This window comes from Typopeltis vanoorti, chromosome 7 (assembly GCF_054136105.1).
Source record: "Typopeltis vanoorti isolate ZY-2024b chromosome 7, IOZ_Tvanoo_1.0, whole genome shotgun sequence".
NCBI classification, from domain to species: Eukaryota; Metazoa; Arthropoda; class Arachnida; order Uropygi; family Thelyphonidae; genus Typopeltis; species Typopeltis vanoorti.
Genome location: NC_143555.1, coordinates 30019271 through 30045787, shown reverse-complemented (window position 1 = coordinate 30045787; position 26517 = coordinate 30019271). Strand labels below are relative to the sequence as shown.

At 36.4% G+C, this 26517-nt stretch overlaps 1 protein-coding gene across 1 annotated transcript in view; it reads right to left on the bottom strand.

Annotated features, from left to right (window-relative positions):
• LOC150104547 (Ig-like and fibronectin type-III domain-containing protein 1) overlaps positions 1-26517 on the bottom strand; it is a 548674-nt gene that overhangs the window by 313196 nt on the left and 208961 nt on the right. Inside the window, exons 10-12 of the mRNA XM_090395576.1 lie at positions 21899-22056; positions 11186-11290; positions 902-1173 (exon numbers count right to left, since the gene is read on the bottom strand). Coding sequence (XP_090251702.1) covers positions 902-1173; positions 11186-11290; positions 21899-22056 — 535 coding nt within the window. The remainder of the gene's footprint in view (positions 1-901; positions 1174-11185; positions 11291-21898; positions 22057-26517) is intronic.

Here is a 26517-nt window from a genome sequence, read left to right as displayed (position 1 = left end):
ACTTAAATAATCCAAACCTCATTGTCTACAATGATGGATCATCTGATGAAACACTCAACCAAGAGGTTCAGGGGGGGGGGGTTTCTAACTCTACCTGGAGACGAGGAAATGCAAATCAAAACCACAGCTGGCAAAATAACTTCAAACTTCCCTTGTGAATTAATAGTCATACAAACAGCTCTCAAATTCTATCTCTCAAATCCAGTAATAAACATTACAGAAGGAATAACTATCTACAGCGACTCAAAATCTGCACTTGAGGCATTAAAAAATGGGAAAACAAAACTCACACAGGAAATTCATGCACTACTAACAACCTTAAATTTGAAAAATAAGAACTGCACACTGCAATGGATACCAGCCCATGTAAATATTGAAGGCAATGAAAGAGCAGACAGACTAGCCAAAGAAGCAAAATACTTACCTCAAAAATTACACCCACTATCACTAACTGATACTAACTCTGTCGCCAAAATAAGATTGGTAGAACAAACTATCAAGAAGAAGAATGAAATCAGTGAAAATAGAGAAATAACTACAATCATCACCAGACTAAGGACGGAACATTTTAAAGGCATGAAAATTCAGCCAGACGGTAGTAAGAGCTATGAAACATGCAAAAACTGTCCAGGAGATGAACTAACTAACATAAAAATTCAGCCAGACGGTAGTAAGAGCTATGAAACATGCAAAAACTGTCCAGGAGATGAACTAACACCTGTCCATATTTATTCTTGTCTAGCAATTGCTGCTGCTCCACAGAAAATTGACAATAACTATAGAGAAAAGTGCCACTTCACCAAAGTTCAACAGGTTGCCAAAGCAGTTCTACATATCCAAGGTCATATCTAGAAGCTCTTCAATGGACTCGACAACAACAACAACAACAATAATAACTAACCTAGCTTTAGCTGCATTCACAGGATCACACAGTACACTAATACATCGGCCCAATTCAACTCCTTTATTTTCACAACATCCTCTGATATCAGGAAGTTTAGGAAGAGATGAGATTACTGAAGATGTAGATGCTTTTTCTTTTGGAAGTGTTAGTGAGCGAATGGCATACGTGGCCAAGCTACAGCCAAATGTATTGACACTTTTCATCTGTATTTGATACATTGTCAATGGCTTCAGATTTTTCACAATAAAAGATGTTTCAGTACTGTTAATCTGCAAAGAAAGATAAAATATTATCATGAGCAATTCCATTACTTCTCAAAAATTATACAAAATAAATAACAAAACAGTGTGCATGCTAACTGTAAATTTTTTTTTTTTTTAATCCTCATTGGGATTCAAAAAAAAAAACTTTTGCAATATGCCTATTGTTGTGCACATTGCCATGCTTTTGTTTGCATAGTTGAGTTAGTCACGGCAAGGAAACATTCACACACATTAATGCTAGGATCATAGTTAGGTGTACAGGGTCGAATAACACCTCCAAAGATTCCTAGATTTTCTTTTGGTTGAATCATAACAGCAGTGTTAGATTATTAAGATCCATACTCACCTTTATACACACACACAAACAGTACTCATCATACTTTTCCTTAAACTCGTTCACTGTCAGAACACTCACAACTACATCTGACAATTCATTCCACTCATTCACCACTCACCAACCAAAAAATCTACTCCAAACACTCTTAGTAACCATAATCTTACAAAATTTCCAGCAGTAACCCCAAGAGATCTCTCTACTTTTCATATATTGAAAACAAAAAATGTGTGTTAATGTTACAGAACTTTTTTTTTTTTAGCAACTTAAGTTTCTATCATGTCCCCTCTTTTCCATCTATCAACTAAACTTTTTCAACCCACTTTTGCCTACCCACCAACCCAATTGACCCACTTTACAATAAACCTTCAACCTATCCTTACAGACAGCATTCCATAGACCTATCACCAGCTTGGTTGCTTGTCTCTGAATCCTTTTAACCACTTTCTGATCCCAAATAAACTCACATGGTCAAATGTTGTGCATAGTAATCAAGATATAGCAGAATCACACCTTGTAAAGATGAATGATAAACCTCCATATCCTTATTAGTCTGTTTTTCAATATCCATGTAACAGTTTGAGCTATTTCGCTAACTGCAATATGCTGTCTGAACTACAACTCTATGTCCACCATTACCCCCAGATTCCTAGTCTCATCAATTTCCTGCAATCCAGTAACATCAACATAATACACAATATGTAATATTTTCATTATGAAGTGCACATTCATATTTTTTGTAACATTAAATTGACAACCACCATCCTTCACGTGCAATGTTAGTTTATTTAAACCATTCTGCAGAATATCTACATCATATTTATCAACTACTCTCCTCCCCAGTTTTTCATCATGAGCAAACAACTGTATATTCCCCCTTAGATCATTCCCACTATCATTAATATACAAATTAAAGAGTAGCTGCTCTAGACAGAGCTTTGAGGCACTGCACTAGTCACCTTCATTCTCCTAGATTCTACTCTACCATATACTACTCTCTGGTGTCTGTTTGTCAGCCACCCCCCTATCCATGCTCCAAGCTTCTTATCTATTTCCATTTGCTCCAACTTATGCAACAGTTTTCCATGTGATATTCTGTCAAATGCCTTGGAAAAATCCATCAGAATCATGATTTAGCCACTTCCCTTACCCATTTCAACTGGTACTGATTACAAAATATAAATAAATTACCAAGGCAGGACTTACCTTTTACAAAACTAGGATGCTTGCTGCAGAGTATTATGTTCTTATTCTCTCATTCCTGGATTTACCTTCAATTAACTTTTCCAATACTTAACCACCACTCTTGAAATAGTAACTGGTGTGTTAACTTGTAACTTCTGTCTTGGAGCCTCCTTTATGTAATGGAACTATCTTACCTTTTTTCACCAGAGCATAGACTTGGATTAGTTGATTTGTCACAGTTGTAATTTGTGCTATGAAGATGCTGGGTAGAAAGCCAACAAAATATCAACTAGTTTAATAAATTAATTATATTTTTTTCTATTAGTGTTGTTTATACTGTGAAGCATGTTACGAATGCTGTCTTCAGATTATTCCCATTAATGTTCCAAACATATGGTACTTGTTTCCAGTTTTACTTCAATAATATTTGCATATATGAGTCTGGAGTGCACTTTTTTTTTCCAAATGAAAGAGTCATGATACCACTTCCCATGCACTATCAACATTCAGCTCTTGCAGTTTCACATGCCATGGAACTAATCCAAGCAATCTCTTGAGTTTGTCATATTTGTAAGCCCTGTAATAACACATGTACCCACTCTTAACCAAAAATTCCACATATTTATGATACAATTACTAGATCTAGCACTCTCAAACCTCTAGTACATTCCATCACATGCTGCCTCAGGCAAACAAAGAGCATGTCAAAATGAACGTCAGGAGACTGCTTGGAAAGATAAAAGAGAATAGTGTGACAGGGAGGGTAGTCAGTGTGTTGCCTAGGTATCATTGTGGTGAAATGAGGCAGAGAGCAAGGATTATGAATGATATTCTGGCTGAAATGTGTGAGGAGATGGAAGTACAGTTTGTTAATGTGTGGAATGAGTTTGAGGGACAAAGTGAGCTGTATGGGAGCAATGGACTGCATTTCAGTGGTTATGGTGTGAGTCGCTTGGAGAGACTGCTGCTTGAAAGTGGAGAAGTGAATAGAGAGAATGAATCAGATCGAGAGGGGAGTGATGTGGAAGATAAGAGCAGGAGAGTAAGACAGGAGAGATTGAAGAAGTGGATATGAATGGAGAAGTGAGTGGTATGAGTATAGAAAATGAGAGAATGGGTGTGCAAGAGGAGCAGGGAAATGGGGAGGATCAGAGTGGATAGCGGTACACAGCATGAGAAAGGTAGATGCTCCAAGAGGAGGTGAGAGCATGTGTAGGCAGGAAAGAAATGGGATGACCAGGGATCAAAAGGAAACAGATGGAATTGCAAAGGGTTCTAAAATGAAGAAGCAGCAAGGGAAATGACCCCAGTCCAGCATGGAGAGATCACATCGAGTGAGTGGTATCAGTGGAACTAGCTGTAGATCCAGAAATGAGTTGTTATGTTTGTATACCAATGCTAGAAGTATAAGAAACAAGGCGGATGAAATGGTTGCACTAATTACATCTGTTCACCCAAAGATTGTCGGAATAAGTGAGACATGGTTAGATGAGGATGACATCCTGACAGGAATAGAGATGGAAAGGTATGATGTGTTTAGTGAGGAAACAAGGGGTAAAAAGGGAGGGGGGAGTGCTATTGATGATAGAGAAATAGTTATGTCCATACAAAGTAGAGATGCAAGAGGGAAATGGGGCCAGTGGTTTTGAGGCAGTATGGTGTGAGATAGAGGTCAAATACTTGGTGGGATGTTGTTATAGACCTGGTAATGTGGATGGTGCTGATAGTGAAATGTATAGTCAAATAAGCCAAGCAAATAAGAAAAGGGTGATCATTATGGGTGATTTTAATTATGGCAATATAGACTGGAATGAAGAGATAGCAACTGGAAGTAAAGAAAATGAGTTTCTTGAGTTTTTGAGGGATAACTACCTCAGACAGTATGTAACAGAGGGCACACGAGGATTAAGGGTCTTGGATTTGGTCATCTCATCGGAGGATGTAATTATCAATGAGGTATCAAATCATCCACCAATTGGTGAAAGTGACCATGAGGTGATTACTTGGGTGGTTGCCAGCAGTGCAAGGACCCCTGTGAAAAAAGGGTATATGTGCAACTACAAGGGGGGGTGATTATGAAGAGCTCAGGAGACAGCTTGCAGGTGTAGCATGGAATGAGGAGTTAGCTGGAAAAGAGATCAATGCAGCTTGGGGGATTTTCAAAAAATATTTAGTAGATGCAATGTCTAAATGTATACCATGGGTGAGAAGGTTAAATAAGGTAGGTGTGGGATGGATGAATAAAGAGATTAAGCATGCAATACAGAGAAAAAGGGCCTTGTGGAGGCAGCATAAGAGAAGTGGAAGTAACCAATTTCATGAGGTCTACAAAGACCAGGCAAGGAGGGTGACTTGGTTGGTGAGAGTAGCTAAAGAGAGGTATAAACAGCAGTTAAATAATGAAGCCAAAAAGAATCCTAGGGAGTTCTTTCGATATGTAGCCAGCAAAAGGAAGAATGATTATGGAAGGATGACATTGATTGGAGGAAATGGTATAAAGACAGCTGTTGCAGAATGTGTGGTGTAGATACTTAATGAGCAGTTCATAAAGATCTTTCAATCTTGTGAATGTGACTACATGGAGAGATTAAGAGCAGTTGATGATGGGGAGGAAAGACTGACTGTAAGTGAGCAAGAGGTGTTTTGGGAGTTGAGTAAACTATATGTAAATAAGGCTGTGGGACTTGATAATATATCACCACGTATTCTGAAGGAATGTGCCAGAAAGTTGACACCTGCCTTGACATATTTTTTTAATACGAGTCTTGCACTTGGTCAAGTCCCTAAAGAGTGGAAGGAAGGCAAGATTGTGCCACTTCATAAAGGAGGTGATCGAACTCAAGCATCAAACTATAGGCCTATCTGTGTGTCAGGTGTTGTGGTTAAGTTGTTGGAGAAGCTTGTGAGAACTAGGATCCAGAGTTGGGTTGACAACAATGGTATAATCTTTGATGGACAGCATGGATTTGCTAAAGGGAGGTCATGTTTTAGTAATCTACTTATTACAATAAAGTGACTGCTTCCTTGGACAGAGGAGAATGATACACAGTAATATACTTGGATTTCGGAAAAGCTTTTGATAGAGTACCTCATGATAAGTTGACAGTCAAACTAGAGCAGATGGGCTTGCTGATAGGTATCAACAAGTTGTGTATGGGGGTGCAATATCCAGGAAAAGGAAAGTCACTAGTGGAGTGCCTCAGGGATCTGTTTTAGGGCCATTACTATTTAACTTGTATATTAATGATATTGGCAAAGATTTGGATGGAGATATTCAGTTGTTTGCAGATGATGCAAAGTTGGGACGAACCATAAAGAGTAGTGAAGATGTTGTGGCCTTGCAAGAAGACTGAATAAATTGAGTGATTGGGCAAGCAAATGGGGATGTGAGTTCAATGTTGCAAAATGTAAGGTTTTAAAATTTGGAAAACAAAGATGTGATGCAGAATTTATGCTTGGTGAGAATATATTGTTGGAAGTAGAGGAAATAAGAGATCTGTGGGGTGATAGTGGATAAGGATCTAAAATTTAGGGGACACATAGCCAAAATTGTGAAGACAACACAAAGACTTCTGGGAATGATGCGGAGGACACTGACGCGTAGAAGTAGGGAGATTCTTGTTCCATTGTATAAGGCTTTGATTAGGCCACACATGGACTATTGTGCCCAGATTTGGTCACCTGGTTTTCAGAAGGATGAAGAGATGTTGGAAAGGGTCCAGAGGTGACTGACTAAGGTAGTTTCTGACCTCTGGAATGTCGAGTATGAGGAAAGATTGAAAAGATGTAATTTGCAGAGTCTAGTGGAGAGAAGGAAGAGGGGAGATATGATAGAGACCTACAAGTTGGTAAGGGGTTGTTATAGGATCAATGGTGGAGAAGTTCTACAGAGAATAGTGGGAGATCAGGGAAGACCAGAGGTCATCCCTGGAAACTGTATAAAAAGGGTGTGAGTAGGGGAGTGAGAAGCAGGTTTTTTTCGTGCAGAGTTGTGAGGGATTGGAATGCCTTGCCTGAGAGTGTGGTGTCTGCAAGGAGTTTGAATGTGTTTAAGACGTGGTATGATGAGATGTGTGTGTGAGATAAAAGGACCTCCTAGATGAGTCTTTGACTCCATGAGGTCTTGTTTAATAATAATAATAATAATTATTATTCCTTAGTAACTGCATAAATTCCATTTCCTTCCATTCATGTGTCCATGTTTCTATAGTTGAAGTTCCCCAAGTTTCGCAGAAATTCTGTGAAATTCTGATTAACCACCCTAATCTCAACAATAATAGTGGCATAAAAATTCCAAGAATTTGGATGGCACATATTCAGCCCACTTAGTATCTAGCATACTTTAGTAAACTATTCCATACCAATTGGTTGAAATTTATATGTATAACCACATTTTTTTTTAAACATATATATATATATAAACATGTTGCTCTCCAGCCCAACTCTTAGTTTTTTAACCTAATAGATAATAATAGGACTCTAGCTTTGATATAGTAAAGGTTTTTTTTTTTTTTAACAACATCTGTATCATATCACCTCTCTTTCCTCCTATCCACCAAACTCTGCAATCCATATCTCTTCAACCTCTCTCTATAGCCAGCATTCCAAACTCCTGATATTGTCTTAGTCACTCGTCTCCTGATCCTCTCCAATGTGTCCACATCACATTGAAAACCAGTTCATGATCATATCTGAGCACAACGATCCAAGTGTGGTCAGACCAGTGCCTTATACAAAGTGGAAGTTGTTGTGCCACTATACAGTGGCACAACTACTTCCTTATCCTTGCATTTTAGAGTACTTCTTATCATAGCAGCACTACAATGTGCAACCTTTGCAAGCCTAGCAAGATTATTAAGTTTTAAAAGAGCTATACCGTGAGTAGACATATCGATACAAAATTAATAACGGAAAAAACTCGCGTACAAAGATTATCATTAAGCTCAAATTAAACAATAACTGACAATTCCAAAAAGCGCCACCTAACTAGCTGGTGTAAGATAACTAAAAAGGTCAATAACTTTCCTAAAAAAAAAAAATAATAATAATAATAATAAATAAAAAATAAATCAATACAATAAAGTTAGGAAAGATTAGCTGATTTGTAAAGTACTATCTCCCATAAAGGGGATAGATGTAAGCCGTCAGATCTGTTTAAGTTAGGAGAATGAAGTAGAGTTTCACATGTTTTTTTATAAAGGCGTTCCATGAGAAACTGATTGTGAAGAACTCTTGTCTTTCTCCAATGAACTCTGTGTCTAGTGAAGATGGCATTGCAAGTCCAGACTTTTTAGGTTTAAAGTATTCGATATAAGATTGGTGTTCTTCTAGCCAAATAGAGGCAGATCTTCCCATTTGTCCGAAATAAGATAATCCACAAGAGCACGGAATCTGGTAGACACCTGGATGATTACAATGTGGAAGCTTGTCCTTAGGAGAAGTGAAAAAGGTGGAGATTTTTCTAAATGGTCGAAAGGCAACAAAAATATTCAGTGGTTTTAAAACTTTTGCTATACGTTCACTGATGCCTTGTACATATGGGATAGTAATGTGCGTTATTTCTTCTGTGTTTGAAGAGGAAGACGTATTAAAACTACTCAAAGGTCTTTTAATGAAGCAATTCTTATAACCATTAGATAGAAAGGAAGAAGTTACATATTGTAATTCTTTCTGTAAAAGATTGTCTGAAGAACAAAGGGAGTGGGCCCGATGAACCAGTGTTTTAATAGTTCCTGCCTGGGATGGTGATGAGATTTCGCATGTATATAATGGCCTGTATGAGTCTTCTTTCTATAAACTGAGAAATGTAGGTTGCCATCGTTGGCGAAAAATTAGAAGATCTAAAAAGGCTAACTGCTTATTTGATTCTACTTCTAGGGTAAACTTGATCCTAGGATGAAATGCGTTTAACTTAATGAGAAATTGCTGAAGTCCAAAGAGCCATTCCATACAGCAAAAATGTCATCGACATATCTGAACTAATGAGTAGGTCTGGGAGAAATGTTGTCAAAGATACGTTGTTCAAAATGTTCCATAAAGAAATTGGAGATAGCAGGAGAAAGAGATTACCCATTGCTGTTCCTTCAATTTGTTGATACAACTTATTTTTAAAGGAAAAATAACCAGAATTTATTACAAAATCAAATACGTTTAAAATGTCTGAAGGAAATTCCTGTTGTAGTAATTCAATGCTTTCCAAAAGAGGCACATTTGTAAATAAAGAAACAACATCTAAACTGATCATGATATCAGAAACGTCCAAATGAAGATCTGAAATTTTATTTTTGAAATCCAAAGTATTTTTTTATAAGTATCAATTCTTCTAGTTGAAGAGTAGAGTAAATTTAGTTTAAATAAACTAAATATTTTAATAACTAAATATTTTTAGTAAAAATAGGTTGCACCACTTACAAAATCTCAAAATTTTTATCAAATTTACTCTCCTCTTCAACTAGAAGAACTGATACTTATATAAAAAATACTTTGGATTTCAAAAATAAAATTTCTGATCTTCATTTGGACGTTTCTGATATCATGATCAGTTTAGATGTTGTTTCTTTATTTACAAATGGGAAAGCATTGAATTACTACAACAGGAATTTCCTTCAGACATTTTAAACGTATTTGATTTTGTAATAAATTCTGGTTATTTTTCCTTTAAAAATAATTGTATCAACAAATTGAAGGAACAGCAATGGGTAATCCTCTTTCTTCTGCTATCTCTAATTTCTTTATGGAACATTTTGAACAACGTATCTTTGACAACATTTCTCCCAGACCTACTCATTGGTTCAGATAAATCGATGACATTTTTGCTGTATGGAATGGCTCTTCAGATGAACTTCAACAATTTCTCACTAAGTTAAATGCATTTCATCCTAGGATCAAGTTTACCCTAGAAGTAGAATCAAATAAGCAGTTAGCCTTTTTAGATCTTCTAATTCTTTGCCAACCAGATGGCAACCTACATTTCTCAGTTTATAGAAAGAAGACTCATACAGGCCATTATATCCATGCGGAATCTCATTACCATCCCAGTCAAAAGGCAGGAACTATTAAAACACTGGTTCATTGGGCCCACTCCTTTTGTTCTTCAGACGATCTTTTACAGAAAGAACTACAATATATAACTTCTTCCTTTCTATCTAATGGTTATAAGAATTGCTTCATTAAAAGACCTTTGAGTAGTTTTAATACGTCTTCCTCTTCAAACACAGAAGAAATAACACACATTACTATCCTTTATGTACAAGGCATCAGTGAACGTATAGCAAAAGTTTTTAAAACCACTGAATATTTTTGTTGCCTTTCGACCGTTTAGAAAAATCTCCACCTTTCTCACTTCTCCTCCTAAGGACAAGCTTCCACATCTTAATCATCCAGGTGTCTACCAGATTCCGTACTCTTGTGGATTATCTTATTTCGGACAAACGGGAAGATCTGCCTCTATTTGGCTAGAAGAACACCAATCTTATATTGAATACTTTAAACCTGAAAAGTCTGGACTTGCAGAACATGCCATCTTGACTAGACACAGAGTTCATTGGAGAAAGACAAGAGTTCTTCACAAAAGTTGGTTTCTCATGGAAAGCCTTTATAAAAAAACATGTGAAACTCTACTTCATTCTCCTAACTTAAACAGATCTGACGGCTTACGTCTATCCCCTTTATGGGAGATAGTACTTTACAAATCAGCTAAGCTTTCCTAACTTTATTGTATTGATTTATTTTTTATTTATTATTATTATTATTATTTTTTTTTTTTAGGAAAGTTATTGACCTTTTTAGTTATCTTACACCAGCTAGTTAGGTGGCGCTTTTTGGAATTGTCAGTTATTGTTTAATTTGAGCTTAATGTACTGAAGATGCCTGTGACACACAGGCAAAAATTATACTATTAAATAATCTTTGTACGCGAGTTTTTTTCCGTTATTAATTTTGTATAACAATATTAGTATTATTATTATCCATGACACCTCCAATATGCCCTCTAAACCTCAGTCTAATGTCAACCATCACTCCCAAATTTCTAATCTCATCCATTTCCTGCAGTACAGCACCATCAATATAGTACACAGCTTTATATTTCTGCACTCCAAAATGCAACACCTTACACATATTGATATTAAAATTGAACAATATTACGAAAAATATTATGTACCACTTATCAGAGTAATGCATAAGTCTGTTTGTGTGCAAGATACAACTCTGCTTGCACGTCATTGCTTATGTGAACCTATATTGCACACTTGAACAAGAACACAGTAGTGTGTCCTCACTTACATCATTGAATTTTTGCATTAATTCAATTTTTTTGTTAATTCAGTTTAATTTTAATTCAAATGTTGAATTATCGGTATCATTTGAAAATCAAAACTACATAAGAAAGAATAATAAAATATTGTTAAATCAAAAAAAAACATGGAATTAAATATTTAATTTTAATATTATATATATATATATATATATATATATATATATATATATATATTTACTTACTAAGTAAGTAAAAATTGGGCCTGCCATGACTGTTATGTTATTATCAAGCTGGGCATCCTCTAGAAGTATTTCTCCAATGCCTTCTGGTTTATCTTGCAGCTCACTCTAAAAATAAAATTTGATGAATGATACTTCATAACATTAAATATAAAGTTACCTGTGTATAAACCATCAAAAAATGAATAAACTTCATAGTGAAGAATTTATGGAGACACAACACACATATTAGAATAATTACTTTACTTAACAACGTTTCAACCTCTTTATTGAGGTCATCTTCAGGAAACATACATATGTACAATATACAAGCTACATTATTCAAAAGTAAAATGAATCTAAATGACTGTTAATCATTTATCCTAGCCTGACCTCTGGTAAGAAAAAAAAAATGGAACTACATTAAACAATTTCTACAGTCCTTTTGTACTGAGATTTTCTTCTGTCTGAGATTGTTCTGGTTCATATGATCCTCCATAAAAATGCCATTAAAGGCAAAAAAGATTACAAGAATGCAATAGCCATACCCTACATTAGGAGCATTTCAGAAAAAATAGATAGAACACTATTTAAATACATCGAGACAACCTTCAAATCCCCGGCAAAACTAAGAAATTTATTTAGCTCCTCCAAAGATCCTCTTCTGTACCTTGCCCACTCAGGAGTTTACAAAATTCAATGTACTTGTAACCTACCTTGCATAGGGGAAACAGGAGCACCATTCTAATCAGAAAAGATGAACACAAATGCCACATTAAATACCTCCACTATGGAAAAATAGGCCTATCAGACCATGCACTCCAAACATGCCACAGAATTGACTGGAAAGGCACTAAGTTCCTACACTGCACCAAAACCTGGTTTGAAAGAAAATTCAAAGAAGCTTGTGAAATGCTGAAACATCATTCAAATCTGAACAAAAATGATGGATAATTATTCCAAGAATGTGGAGGACCCATCTTCAACCCATATAGCAACCAGAACAATCTCAGACAGAAGAAAATCTCAATTGCCTTGCTGACTTTGGAGTAGACATAGGGGATATGACGCCAAAAAAAGTCCTTTGTGAAGCTGTATTCCCAGGTATTTAGCTCCTAGTCGGCATTAGATGGAAGTATCAACATAAACACTGAACCACGGGATGGTGTTTTTCTTCTTGCAAATAAAACTGCAGCACTTTTATCCACATTTACATCTATTCTCCATTCTGGAACCAGAGTTCAAGATCTGCTGCTGCTGCATTGTGCAGGCACTTAGTTGTTGGCTGTGGACTGGGCAGCCATGATAGCATGTCATCTGCATAAAAACCCAAGATGGTCGAGACTGTATGAGGAATGTCATCCATATAAATAGCAAATAACAGAGGAGACAGTAAGGAGCTTTGTGGAACAACTGCTGTAATTCTGTATTCAGAAGGTTTGAAGCCATGTAATTTAGTTTTCTGCCATTCAGGAAGACCTAATAAGCTGAGATTGGAAAATCAACTGCTGTAAGCTTATAGAGAAAGCCATTGTGACAAAACTTGTCAAAAGCTTTGGCTGCATCAAGAGAGATGGTGCTTGTGTGCTGTTTCCAACTGAATCTGACTATTACATACAATTCTTTGAACCTGCTGACTGTACAATGGCCTGAATGGAAACCAAATTGTACATCCAGTATAATATTAGTTTTGTTTGATACTTCCTGCAGTCTTGTTAGAATTACTTTACTTGAGGAAATTGCAATGCTTTCCCCAGCTCTTGAGTTAAAATTATATCAGCTTTTTTCCAGGATGCAGGAAAATAATAAAGTCTCATCATCATCATGTTATTGATGGCAATGATGTGCATGTTGATGACTTTATTGGTGATGCATGAGGACCAGGTGCCTTTTTATCTTTAATTTTTTTGATGATTCTTGAAGGTTTTTTTTTTTTTTGAATTTCAGCAGGATAGGTTCAGCAAATATCTGCTTGATGAATATAATGGGTCAGTACATGGTGTACATGATGCACTTTTGTAATAAATGATAGCTCACCAAATATGTTGCTCAGGCTACACTGTAGCTCAAAACTATCACAGCAGAGGCTTCTTCTTTGTCTCATTCATGATAGACAATACCCGCCATAAGAGATTTAAAAAGTTTCCATAGTGAATAACCATCTAGCCGCAAAGATCAAAGCTTGCATTTTCACTGTTGGTCATACAACTCTTTAAGGGTGTAGAACCTAGTTTTGTGGCACTATTGAACTCTTAGTAATCATGAGGAGTTTTATGATAACAACATACGATTTTTTTTTTTTACAGGGATGCGATTTAAAATTTCCTCTGACAACTGAGTGGAGTTCGCATGTGCTGCAACAGAGGTGATAGATGATAAGTCTAATAGTATTTGTTCTAAGTTTACTGCAATATCAATTTCCTCTTTCAAAATTATAGCCAATATGGGGGACCAATAAGCTTAAGATCTGAGGGAAGCTTTGCTCGGTTGATAATGGATGGACTGAAAAGAGTGTCATCACTGTCTGTATCCAAGTGGAATAAAAGTAGGTTATGATCAGAACTAGGTTCATCATCCACCTGTAGCTGATAATACTGATACAGAATGTTTCTGAAAATAATGTCCAGAACATCAAAACATCCAGTCATTCCATAATACATAGGTTCAAATGGACCTGCAGTTCGAGTGTTTCTATTGATCGCAAATTTGTTAAGGATTCTGCCATTCCAATTTGTAACTGCTATTCGAAACATGGTGTTTGAAGTTCATATCACTGGCTACTAGTACTGTATCCTTGGTATCTAGTAAGTGTTCAAAGTCTGAAACCATCAACTGTTTACTAGGTGAATTTTACACAGAGAAGATCTTAAAGCAGCTCATTGTATCAGCAATTTATGTATGAGAGAGCGATATCCAGGAAGAGGAAAGTCGCTAGTGGTGTACCTCATGGGGTCTGTTTTAGGGCCACTGCTGTTTAACCTATATGTTAATGATATTAACGAAAATTTGGATGAGAATATTCAGTCGTTTGCAGATGATGCAAAGTTGGAACAAACTATGAAGAGTAAAGAAGATGTGGCCCTTACAAGAAGACTTGAATAAATTGAGTGATTGGGCATGGGAATGTGAGGTCAATGTTGCAAAATGTAAGGTTTTAAAATTTGAGAAACAAAAAATGGGATGAAGAATTTATGCTTGGTGGGAATATATTGTCAGAGGTGGAGGAATAAGAGATCTTGGGGTGATAATGAATAAGGATCTGAAATTTAGGGGACACATTGCCAAAACTGTGAGGACAAAACAAAGAATTCTGGGAATGTTGCAGAAGACACTGACTTGTAGAAGTAAGGAGATTCTTGTTCCATTGTATAAGGCTTTGATTAGGCCACACATGGACTACTATGCCCAGATTTGGTCACCTGGTTTTCAAAAGGACGAAGAGATGTTGGAAACGGTCCAGAGGCAACTTGCTGAGGTAGTTTCTGAATGTCTCTGGAATGTCAAATATCAGGAAAGATTGAGAAGATGCAATTTACAGAGTCTAGTGGATAGGAAGAAGAGGGGGAGATATCATAGAGATCTACAAGTTAATAAGGAGTTGTTATAGGATCAATGTTGGAGAGGTTCTACAGAAAACAGTGGGAGATCAGGGGAGAACCAGAGGTCATCCCTGGAAGCTGTATAAAGAGGGTGTGAGCAGGGGAGTAAGAAGCAGGTTTTTTGCATGCAGAGTTGTGAATAATTGGAATGCCATGCCTGAGAGTGTGGGGTCTGCAGAGAATTTGCGTGTGTTTAAAGCATGGTATGATGAGCTGTGTGCATGATAAAAGGACCTCCTAGATGAGTCTGACTCAACTGGATCTTGGGATAATAATAATATTGGCAGGTTGAATCTCTGCTCTAATAGCTTCTAAATTTGTGGTTGTAGGATTCTCAGTTTTATTGCATTATACATTTTGATTAGTAAAATAATGCCATACCTCTGGCATCTGGTCCATGCTTCCCAAAAAGTGACAATTCATAAGTTTTGATATATCAGATGGACAGAGATGAGATTCATTGATTGGTAACACATCAATTTCACAATGGGTGGTAAAATCTTGTAGTTTGTGAATTTTGTTAGTGAGGCTATTAGTTTTTCAGTATGCTATCAGTAAAAAGTTAACTGGTAATTCTGTTATCCATCATTAAGTGCAAAGAGAATAATTTGTGTGTACTTCACAAATCTGTTTGCAGAATCCTGAGTGGGATTTGTTTTATTAAATTCTATCAAGGAGGCTGCTACTGTAACAATTTTGTTTTGATTGAATGAAAAATGATGATCAGAAGAAGCTGTTTCTGAGCAACTGCCTCAGCTTATGTCTGGGTGCTATTGTAGTTTGAGATTCTAGTAGCAAGGCTTATATGTTGGTCATACATAACTGGTAATTAGTTTATGGAATTAACAACACATATAAAGTATATTAATTAAAAGTAACTTTAATAAATAACTTCTATATTTCAGCAACGTCACGTTGCCATCTTCAGGAACATAAAGATATGGTATGTGCATGCAGGCACTAACAAAAGCAAATGAGGAAGAAAGCAAGAAACTAATATTGTTCCCAAAGTCCCAATGGTGCCCTCTGGCGGGCTAATTTGGTTTTCTTGGCAGTTGGGCTGAAGTTCTCAAAATGTAAGTCTCCCAAATTTGGGGTAGTTTCATGCACCCACATTTGTTGAGGTTAGGAACGTTTTTTTAGAGCTGCTGATGATTCCTTGAATAATCTTTCATATTTAAACTTGCTGCGGTGTATTATTTTTGTTTTCTTCCAACGAATTCTATGGTGGGTATCTAAGGCATGGTCTGTCAGCCCAGAGCGGCTGTACTGGTGAAACCAGATGTAGTCTTTGTGTTCTGAAATCCTGATATTTGTTGTTCTGCCTGTTTGGCCAAAGTAGGACAATTTCCAGCTGCAAGGGACCTGGTATACACCAGGTAGGTCTAGGGGAAGTGGTTGGTCTTTGGTAGAGCGGATAAGGGATGCCAACTTTTTATATGGTCTGTAACAAGAAGTAAGGTCATATTTTCTGAGGATATTGGTTATTTTCTCAGAGGTGCCCTGGATGTAGGGGATGGTGATAGATTTGGTGTAATCTTTATTGTGGGGGGGGGGGGGGCTTGTGGTTTACTGGTGTTAGTATTTTTTGGATTTTTTTGGGGTTATAGCCATTGGCTAAGAAAGTGTTGTGGATGTGGTTTAGTTCAGTAGTTAGGGCCTTGTCGTCTGAGCAGATTAATTTTGCCCTGTTATATAGTGTTTTTATAACCCCATATTGTTGTGAGGGGGGGGGGGATTGCTGGTGGTTGGTTGTCACCAAACTTAAAGAAACGGAACTCTGCTTTACAGCAACTCTACGCAAGACCATATTTCTGATAGTGATTGCTTTGGCCTGGTGAAGTGTCTGTCTGTCTGAAGAGATATGGTTTGAAGCACCACATCACAAACTATTTTAATATCACAAATTTCATGTTGCTCCTTACTGATTTTCACCAAAACCAATGGCATAGAATGTTTGTCACTTCTATACATCTGAGAGACCTTTATGGGATCCAAACTCTAGATTTTTAGCTCAATCATTATTTCATTGGTAGATATAGATTCTGTAATTCTTCTTGGAATCACTTTTAAGTTTTGATCACTCTTAAAAGCAAAAGTATGGTATAATATCTTCAAGTTGTCTTAATTGTGATAGTAATAGTTTGTCACTTTACTCACCAAATACAGTTATCATGAAAGAAACTATCTACTTAAAAAAAACATAGTCAATGTCTAAGACAAAATCACCTATCAAAAAATTCACTAATCTCAACAACCTGACCAAACAGAATGAAATGAATCAACACCATATCAAAATCACTCCTGAAATCTATTAGGGTAAAGATGAATCAATGTAAAAGTCACATATTCCATATACAAGTGATAAAATGGTATCACCATATTATTAAAATATTCTGGATTGGACAAAGTTGGTTTAAAGTATATTATACTTCACAAGAACTTATTATTATTATTAACAGCAGATCTCCATGGAGTCAAAAGACTCAATATGGGAGGCAAACACTGTTACACACAAAGCCTATCAAACTGTACAGTAAACTCATTCAATGTATCTTGCATTTGTCACAATGTCAAGCAATGCTTTCCATTTACCAATCACTCCATGCAAAGAACCTGCCCCTTATGCCCCTACTCACACCCTCCTTATACAGCTTCCAGGGATGTCCTCGTGTTCTATACCTTCTACCATTCTATGAAAAGTTTCTTCCACATTAACCTGGTAACAACCCTTTACCAACTTAAATGTCTCAATCATATCACCTCTCTTCCTCCTATTCACAACGCTTTGCAAACCACATTCCCTCAATCTGTTCTCATATTTCACATCCCAAAGACCAGTTATGAGCTTAGTCAGTCTTCTCTGGACCTTTTCCAATATATATCCTCATCACCATGAAAACCAAGGGAACAAATCTGTGCACAATTATCCATACAAGTCCTGATCAAGATCTGATACAATGGAAACAGAACATTTTTTTTCTACAAGTTAAGATCCTCTGACCTTCGAATCCTTGTCTGCCACAACTCCCAAGATCTCTTATCTCCTCAGCTTCCTCCAAAATTTCCCTGCAAAGCATATACTTTTTTGTATTCCATTGCTGCCTACCCAATTTCAGAACCTTACACTTGACAACATTGAAATTGGAAGTTCCATACTGTTGCCTGCTCATGCAATCTATTCAAGTCCACAATATTACTATTGCATGACACCTCCAGGGAGTCTAAAGACTCATTGAGGGAGGGCACCTACTCTACGGTTCTTTCTCTCCACCACTTAACAAACTGCAACTACACCAATGTCATCTACCGCCCACAATTCCCACTAGTATATTCACAGACAATCACAAACATCCATGCCAATGGCAGGATTCAAACCAGCAGCCTTTTGGCTGAAGAGCAGATACGCTAACCACTCGGCCAACCAGGCCGGCCTGATTCTGCTTGATTCCTCATCACTCTCTCCCAGTTTTGCATCATCTACAAACAATTGTATATCACCAGCTAAACCTATCCAAATCTCATTCATATATACCAGATGTGTCAATAACGTCAATTGCGATCCACGGGTAGATCGCATAATGCTTTGGGGTCGATCGCAAATTTATTTTGTCTCAATTTTCAAAATAATATATAGATGAGTCTGAATACGATAAAGCAAATAAATAATGTTAACCTATTTATCAAATAATAATCTGTATTATGGTTCTATTTAAAATTTACGTTAATTAAAAATTTTAAATAAATATTTCTTGTACAATAATTCCAGTTTATAATTCAATTATATTAAATTTAATTTTATTTCAAATATTTCAATAGAAAAATTACAAATATTAGTTAAAAATATTGAAATTTCCCGCTATGAGACTTTTGTTGTGGAGTGTACTTGGAAATGTATGCGCCCTCACAGACACGCCTACTTTGGGTTTTTGTTCGCTTTGATGCACTGTACAAACATAACACGTGAAGCTCGATGTATAAATGATAGCAGTATTATAAACTCGGTTGTTTGTTTTGTGCTAGTGCTCTGCTACACGTTTAAAATTGGAAGTTTAAAGTGTTTTAATATAATTTAAAATTGTATCATCAAGATTACTATGAAAAAAGCAAAGACATATCACTATCATCAAGAGTGGGAACATGATTATTTCTTTATTATGATCAAAGACAAATGTTGTTGTTTGATTTGCAATGGAAGTGTTTCTCTGCTGAAAAAAGGGAACTTGGAATGACACTTTAAATTGGTGCACAGCAGATATGAAACGGTGTATCCATGTAACAGTGATTTACAAAAAGTCAAAATTCAAGAATTGAAGAAACATTTGTAATCACAGCAGTTATGTTTCATTAAAATAATATCAAACTTAGAGATAGCAACAACTGCATCGTTAAGAGTGAGCCATATTCTTGCCAAACATAAGAAACCCTTTAGTGAAGGTGCAATTTTTAAAAAAGCATTTCTTGCAGAAGCTGAATCGTTGTTTTGTAATTTTGAAAATAAATCAGAAATAGTTGCTGCAATCAAATACAGTTATCACGAAATACAGTTTCAAAACAAGTAGAAGAAACAAATTCGGATCTAAAAGAGCAATTAATGCAGGATATTAAGAATTGACTCCAATTTTGTAAAAAAGGTAAATCGCAGGTATATCTGTATGGACAATGTAGATCTTATGTAAACATTAGTTGACACCCCTGATATATACAAATTAAATAACAATGGTCCTAAAATAGACTCCTGTGGCACACCATTAGTAACTTTCCTCTTTTGAAATAGTGTGCTTCCATACACAACTTGTTGAATCTATCTGATAGCCAGTCACCTATCCAATTCACTAGCCTGTAATCCAATCCTATCTGCTTCGGTTTAGTGACCAACTTGTGGTGTGGCAATCTATCAAAAGCCTTTGCAAAATCTAAGTAAACTATTATACATGCATCTCCCTTGTTCAATGCATTCATCACCTTGTTATGTTATATAAGCACGTTGGTAAAAACATGATTTCCCTTTAACAAACCCTCACTCACAAGCACAAAGAACACCAATGCTATCACCTCACTTTTGTATCCTTTCACCAACCTCTCCAACAGTTTAATACAATGCCAGATATACAGATCAGCCTATAATTTTAGTCTTATCACTACTTCTGTGAAATCAAACATTTTGCCTTCCTTCTACTCCTTGGGGGACTTGTGCAGTTGCAAAAATCCTGTTAAACAGGTAGGCCAAGGCTGATTATAACTCCCTAGAACATTCTCTTAAGACACGTAGTGATATGTCATCAAGTCTTATTGCCTTATTGACAGCTAGCTTACTAAACTCCTCATACAGCTCTTGCTTGCTCACAATTAAGTCTTTTTCTCATTTCATTCTCTACAAATTGAGCTTCAGATTTCACACTGAGGATGAAACTCCCTGATGAATTGCTTACTGAATATCTTGACTACAGCAGCTACCAATCTCCAACAACTTTTATCCATTATCATCTTACCATAATTCTTCTTTCTACTTACCACATATTGAAAAAACTCACAAGGGTTGTTCTTGGCCTGATTTGCTAATTTCTGCTCATTGCACTCTTGTAGTCCTTACCAACTGAGTCACTCTCCTGGGCTGCTCTTTGTGCAACTGATTATTACCATTATTCATCCTGTGCTACCTACAAAGTGTCTCCTTGCAGATTTCATGCTTAATCCCCTCATTAATCCATTTCATACCAACGTTATTAAGCCTTTTGACCTTCAGAATACTTTCACACACTGATGCTGTTATGTATTTTTTTGTCAGTTCCCAAGCAACATTTATTTTCTTACCACTCAGCTTCTCATTCCTACTATAGCTCCAAGCTATCTCCTAAGCTTGTCATAATCACCAGCCTTCTACTTCCACATATACTCTTTCCTCACAGAAGTGCCCATATATCTAGTCACTCAATATGGCTTCCATTATATTATTGTCTTAATACTCATCCAAGTAGAAGCAAAATTTATGTATGAAGCATCTTTATAACGTATCTTAACAAAGTATCTTTGTGATTGTCTGTGAAAATACTAGTGGTGATGGTCGGCGGTAGATGGTGTTGGTGTAGATGATGAAGGTAGTTGCATTTGGTGGAGTGGTGGAGACGGACAGTTATAGAATAGGTGCCCTCCCTCAACAAGTCTTTCGACTCCCTGGAGGTGTTACGTGATAATCATAATAATAACTATTCTACATGTATATAAAGCCTGTTAACTTCACATCAGTTGTTTTCCTATTCCATAATGGAAAAACATTATGGAATGGGTAGTTGGATATAGAGGGTTGACTTCACATGAATTGCCTAATTAAACCAGTTGTGAAGATACTTTGTGTGCAAACTTTGTTTGCTTACACTTGAATAATTTTCTGATCTAGAGTATTTTAACAATATGGCGATATACTAGTTTACTATCTGTATGTGGAAAATATAACATCTACATTTACTCAACCTTAATATCTTCCTGGGTCTGGTTCCCACTGATGAGACATTAATACAGGTTGAAACCAGTCAGAATAGTGACCCTCCCATTATGTTTTTTTTTTATAGGATACTGATGCAACTGATGTGAAGTTAGCAGCCTCTGTATATAAGTAGACTAGTCATGAAGATACTTCACATACAAACTTTATTTGTTTATGCTTGGATAATGATTAAGACAAGAATATAATTTCTTATAGAGTATAATATGCTATTTTGCCTCGTCAGCTACCACTTTATTCAGCACTCTTTTCTTAAGAGCTTTCTTCTTATCTTCATTTGTTTCACCTTTATTTACTCTTACATTTACTGTTCTAATCTGATGTTCTCTAACACTTGCACTTCCACATCCTTTATCACTGTCATCAGAACAATGTAACTTGCTTTTGACATTAGAATACACTCTATGTGTATTCTACCTGCACTTCAGGCAATATATATTTCAGAAATTTCTAAACACATCTAGCATGCTCTCTCTTTCTCTCTCTCTGTTGCAGAATGTGTACCAAAGGAAAGAAGAACATCCAATTCACAGTTCTTCTTTATCTTGTTCATAACATTATGTTACATTACACAATAATGAAGTAGCTCAACAAGTTCAATAAATAACCACAATTCTAGTGTTAATAATAACTCACCTGAATATATCCAAGAGTATCAAAAGAATGTAAACGTGTCACATTAATCTCAAAATGGGTTACAGTAATTGGCTGTAAAGGAAGAAGCCATTTTATCTTCAATTCTGTTGATGATAATGGTTCCACAGTGAGCCCTCTAGGTTGACCTGGTAATATTTCTGTACAGAGCATATGAGTAAAACCAATTAATAAATATTAAAAGATATAAATCACTATTAATATCACTAATAAGATAAGAAAATCTTAATTATTCTCCATCATTCTTCATAAGTTGATTTAACTACAAATTTCTAGGTCATTATCCATTAGCTTCCTCTCCTCCATGCAAAAAAAAATGCAATGAAATCTTTTAAATGTCTGCTATGCTGAGTGCACTACAATCAAATTTTTCATGACACCACAATTTCATAATGAAAAAAACAAGCTATTTGGATCCAAAATTTTGACCAACTGGTTCAAAATTATCACCACTTTCTCCAATAACAAAGTACCATCTATAGTTTAGATTTTTTTCTTTTTTCAAATGTTAAATGTATGATTATGATATACTAGGGTAGTTCATCATCCAGTGATGAACTTCAAAACTGTAGTTTGGAGATGTTGAAAGTTTATTTTGCACTTGATTAGACTATAATTTAATTTAATCCTTTATCCAAGTGTGAGCAAACAAAGTTTGTGCCTCAAAATATCGTCAGGACTGAGGTAAGGTAGTAACAACACCAGGCATGACTTCTCCATTGCTTCTGCCTTGGTTTCTCCACCTCTGGGCCTGGCTTCCACCTTTCTATATCACTTGATTCATGTGTGGTTTTTGTTTTTAAGTTTGTGCATTTCTGATATTGTAGTCTAACTTGAGGATCCAGTAATGAAGAAATTTTGTAACTTGGCTGGTAAGAATTTTCAATTCTGTGTGTTTTTAGCCACTTTCGTTTAAAACGAATTTTTGCTGATACCATATAATGATCAGAGTTTAATTCAAAGCCTCGATATGCTCTTACATCTAAAATTAACTCCGCTAATTAAAAATTTGTGATAACATAGTCAATTACTGATTTGTATCCTCTGACTGACCAAGTATATTTATGTATTTCCTTGTGTTTAAACATTGAATTCATTATTCTCATATTATTATAAATGACAAAATCGCGCAATCTGCAACCATTTTGATTACATGTATCTTCGCCAAATTTACCTATGTTTGTTTTGTATTTTTTGTTTCCTATTCTGGCATTTAAATCTCCTGCTAGCAGTAAATAGTCAGTTTTGTTTGTTTTATCTATGGCATTCAGTAATTTTTTATAAAATATATTACTGTCTTCTTCTTTTCCCTCTTCTGGTGCATATGCACCAATTATTGTTATGTGGCCTCTTAATGTCTTGAGTCTAATTTCTATTAGTCTTTCATTCAAATAGTTGTAATATACAATATTTTGTTCTTCAGGGATTTATGTACCATAATCATTATATCTGCTTTTGCTCTTTCTTCTTTTTTTACTCCACTGTAGATTTGTATATAGTTGTTTGTTTCTTTTGTACCTTTTTGTTTTTTCTTTGTTTCTGTTACTATACATATCTTTATGTTAGCTTGGTTTAGTTGTTTATCAAGTTCTTCTTCTTTGTGTGCAATGCTTCTCACATTCCATGTCGCAATCTTCATTATGTGTTCCTTTTTCCAATTTCGTTTACCGTTTCCTGGGTTGTGGTCTTTTCCCTGACAGTCCGTCCGGCTTTTCTTTGCATGAAACTTGAGAAAGTATTGTGAATTTCCCCAGGGCAGGTTACTAACCTGTCGCTGGGTAAGTCCAGCGGTAGGGCTGCTACCTAATGCCTCTGGACAGGCAGATCTAACAGCATTTACTCTGTTAGGGTGTTAAGGTTATACCGCCCATACTCGGTCGCTAGTGCCTCGTTTGTACTTTTAGAACAGGATGGACCACGGGAAGGTAAGGTTGACATTTGAGTGGGAGAGGCTATGTATTGCGCTTCACCACCCCTATGACTGGTTAACTAGCAACAAATGTTTTGTACGAAAATGGTTTCTGCACATAAAAACCGTTCACCATTTAACTTTAGATAGACTGCAGTAGACACAACATTCTCTACACAAGCATTTAGCCTGCTCTCGCTGCAAAATTGTAAACAGCCGGCTGATCAAAGAGGCGGCAATATACACATTTTCTTAATTTTTATTCGGTATATCCGGCCTTATTTATTTTAATATTGATCATTCTAAGAATTCTTTGTTTTTATGATAAACATTTTTTTTCTTAAAAATGAACTTATGAACGGTGCCCCGGCGGCAGCGCCCCTTCGTAACACCACCCGCATGAACTGCATGCCCGCTTCCGTCAGCCCTGATTGCCTTGCTTTACTTGTAATTTAGTATTGATCTTGATTAGCTTTGAATATATGTGTTTTTCCAATTGTAAAGTTCTTAGATAATTAATAAACATGCTTTCCCATGTATACCTGAGTAAGAGATTGAATTTTACCACTCACGAAAATATCAAACCTATGCTTAGAGGGAAAAGGGGAAATTTAAGATTGTCAAGGCCATGACTGTATACTGAGAACTCTGAAATTTACTTACCTACTTAAACTAGATAAAGTATTACTTGATTTCTGGTAATGTTTCACTGGATAAGAATTTTCTATCCTAGAGCTCTGACTGGCGCAGCAAAAACAAATAAATTTTGTCAGAGCTCAAAACGGGAAACTGCCCCAGAAGGTCAGTTTAGAAATTATATCTCAGTAGACACAAAGGAAAACAATAGAAGTGAATTATAGGCGAAAACGACAAAATATAACAGTAAGAAAGGCCAAATCAGATTATGAGAGAAAATTAGCTAAGCAGGCCAAAGTAAACTCAAATAAGTTTTTTTTTTCATTATATAGCAAGTAAGAGCAAAAACGACTATGGTAGGATGAGTCTAAACAATGCTCATGGTAGGAAGGTGAAATCAGGGACAAAAGAAATAGCTGAGTTGCTGAGTGATCATTTTGCACAAAGGAATATCATCCAGGTGAAGATATGAAGTTGCTGATGAGACAGAGCCACATATCAAAATTAAGGTAAATGACAAGGAGATGTTCAGCATACTGAAAAATATGAATGTGAACAGTGCAATGGGACTAGATAGCATGTCAGCCCGTGTACACCGTGAATGTGCAAGAAAAATGGCATTGCCTCTGATGAAGTTGTTCAATCAAAGACTCAGCTCTGGCAAGGTTCAAAGGAAGAAGAAAAAGGGTAAGATAGTTCAATTGCATAAAGGTGGCTTCAAGACAGAAGTAGCAAACGACAGGCTGATTAATATATCAGGAGTGGTTGTTAAAGTATTAAAAAGTTGATTAAAGGTAAAATACAGCAGTGGATGGATAGGGATGCAATAAGGGTCAAAGCTGTAAAACTAAGAGGAGCCCTCCACATAGTCTTTAAAGGAATGCAGAGAACCAACCAGGGCTTCTGACCTAATGTCCAATCCTCACCTTCTCGTGGTGCACCCTGTTGGGTATCTACCTGGATACTGAACGAACAAGGATGGGCAGGCAATTTGGGATTTAGCCAACCAAATTGTATTCCTATCGGTTAAACCAACAGGATGGTACAACATGACAAAATTTCATGCCGGCTGGGGCGTAGCCAGGTTAAACAAGGCCCCCGTTGTTTTTGCCAAGGAACCAGGGCAAACAGCAAAAAGTCAGCTACTGGAACAAATCTCAAAACACACCCCTACACAACATCACCAGAGTTAAAGATCGGTACTATCAACATAAGAAGCTGAATGGCAAAGAGGAGCTAGCAAAGGAATTAGATAAGTACCAGATCGACATAATAGGGGTGACTGAAACAAAAAAGACAGAAACTGGTGACATCTTTTTCAGCAATAAATACAAAATGTTATATTCTGGCAATGACAATCAAGGAAAAGAAGGGGTAGCCATAGTATTCAACACAAAATACGAGGGTCATCTTCTTGAATGGCAGGTAGTGTCAATTAGAATGATTTGGGCAAATATCAGAATGGGGAACTGGACAATGAGACGTATTTGTGCCTATGGTCCCACAGAAGGTTCACTAAGGTAGAAGTGGTGGAATTTCTTGAGGCTCTAGAGAAAGCTGCTGACACAATAAAAAAGGAAATGCTGGTCTTTGTTGGAGATCTAAATAGCAGAGTAGGAAGTGATTGTCAGACATACAAAAATGTTTTGGGAAAATTTGGAGAAAAGAGCAAAGCTAATAATAATGGCAAATAGCTGTTGGATTTCTGCTCAGGACATGGAATGGTTATTACTAACACCATGTTCCAACATAAAAATGTGCATAAATTCACATGGAGAGAAGAGGCAAGGAATAAGTAAAGTCTCATTTATTATTATTAAACAAGACCTCATGGAGTCAAAGACTCATCTGGGAGGTCCTTTTATCACACACACACATTCGCCACACTCAAACTCCTTGCAGACACCACACTCTTGGGCAAGCATTTCAATCATTCACAACTCTACACGAAAAAAACCTGCCTCTCACTCCCCACCTCACACCCTCTTTATACAGTTTCCAGGGATGACCTCTGGTTCTCCCCACATCTCCCACTATTCTCCGTAGAACTTCTCCA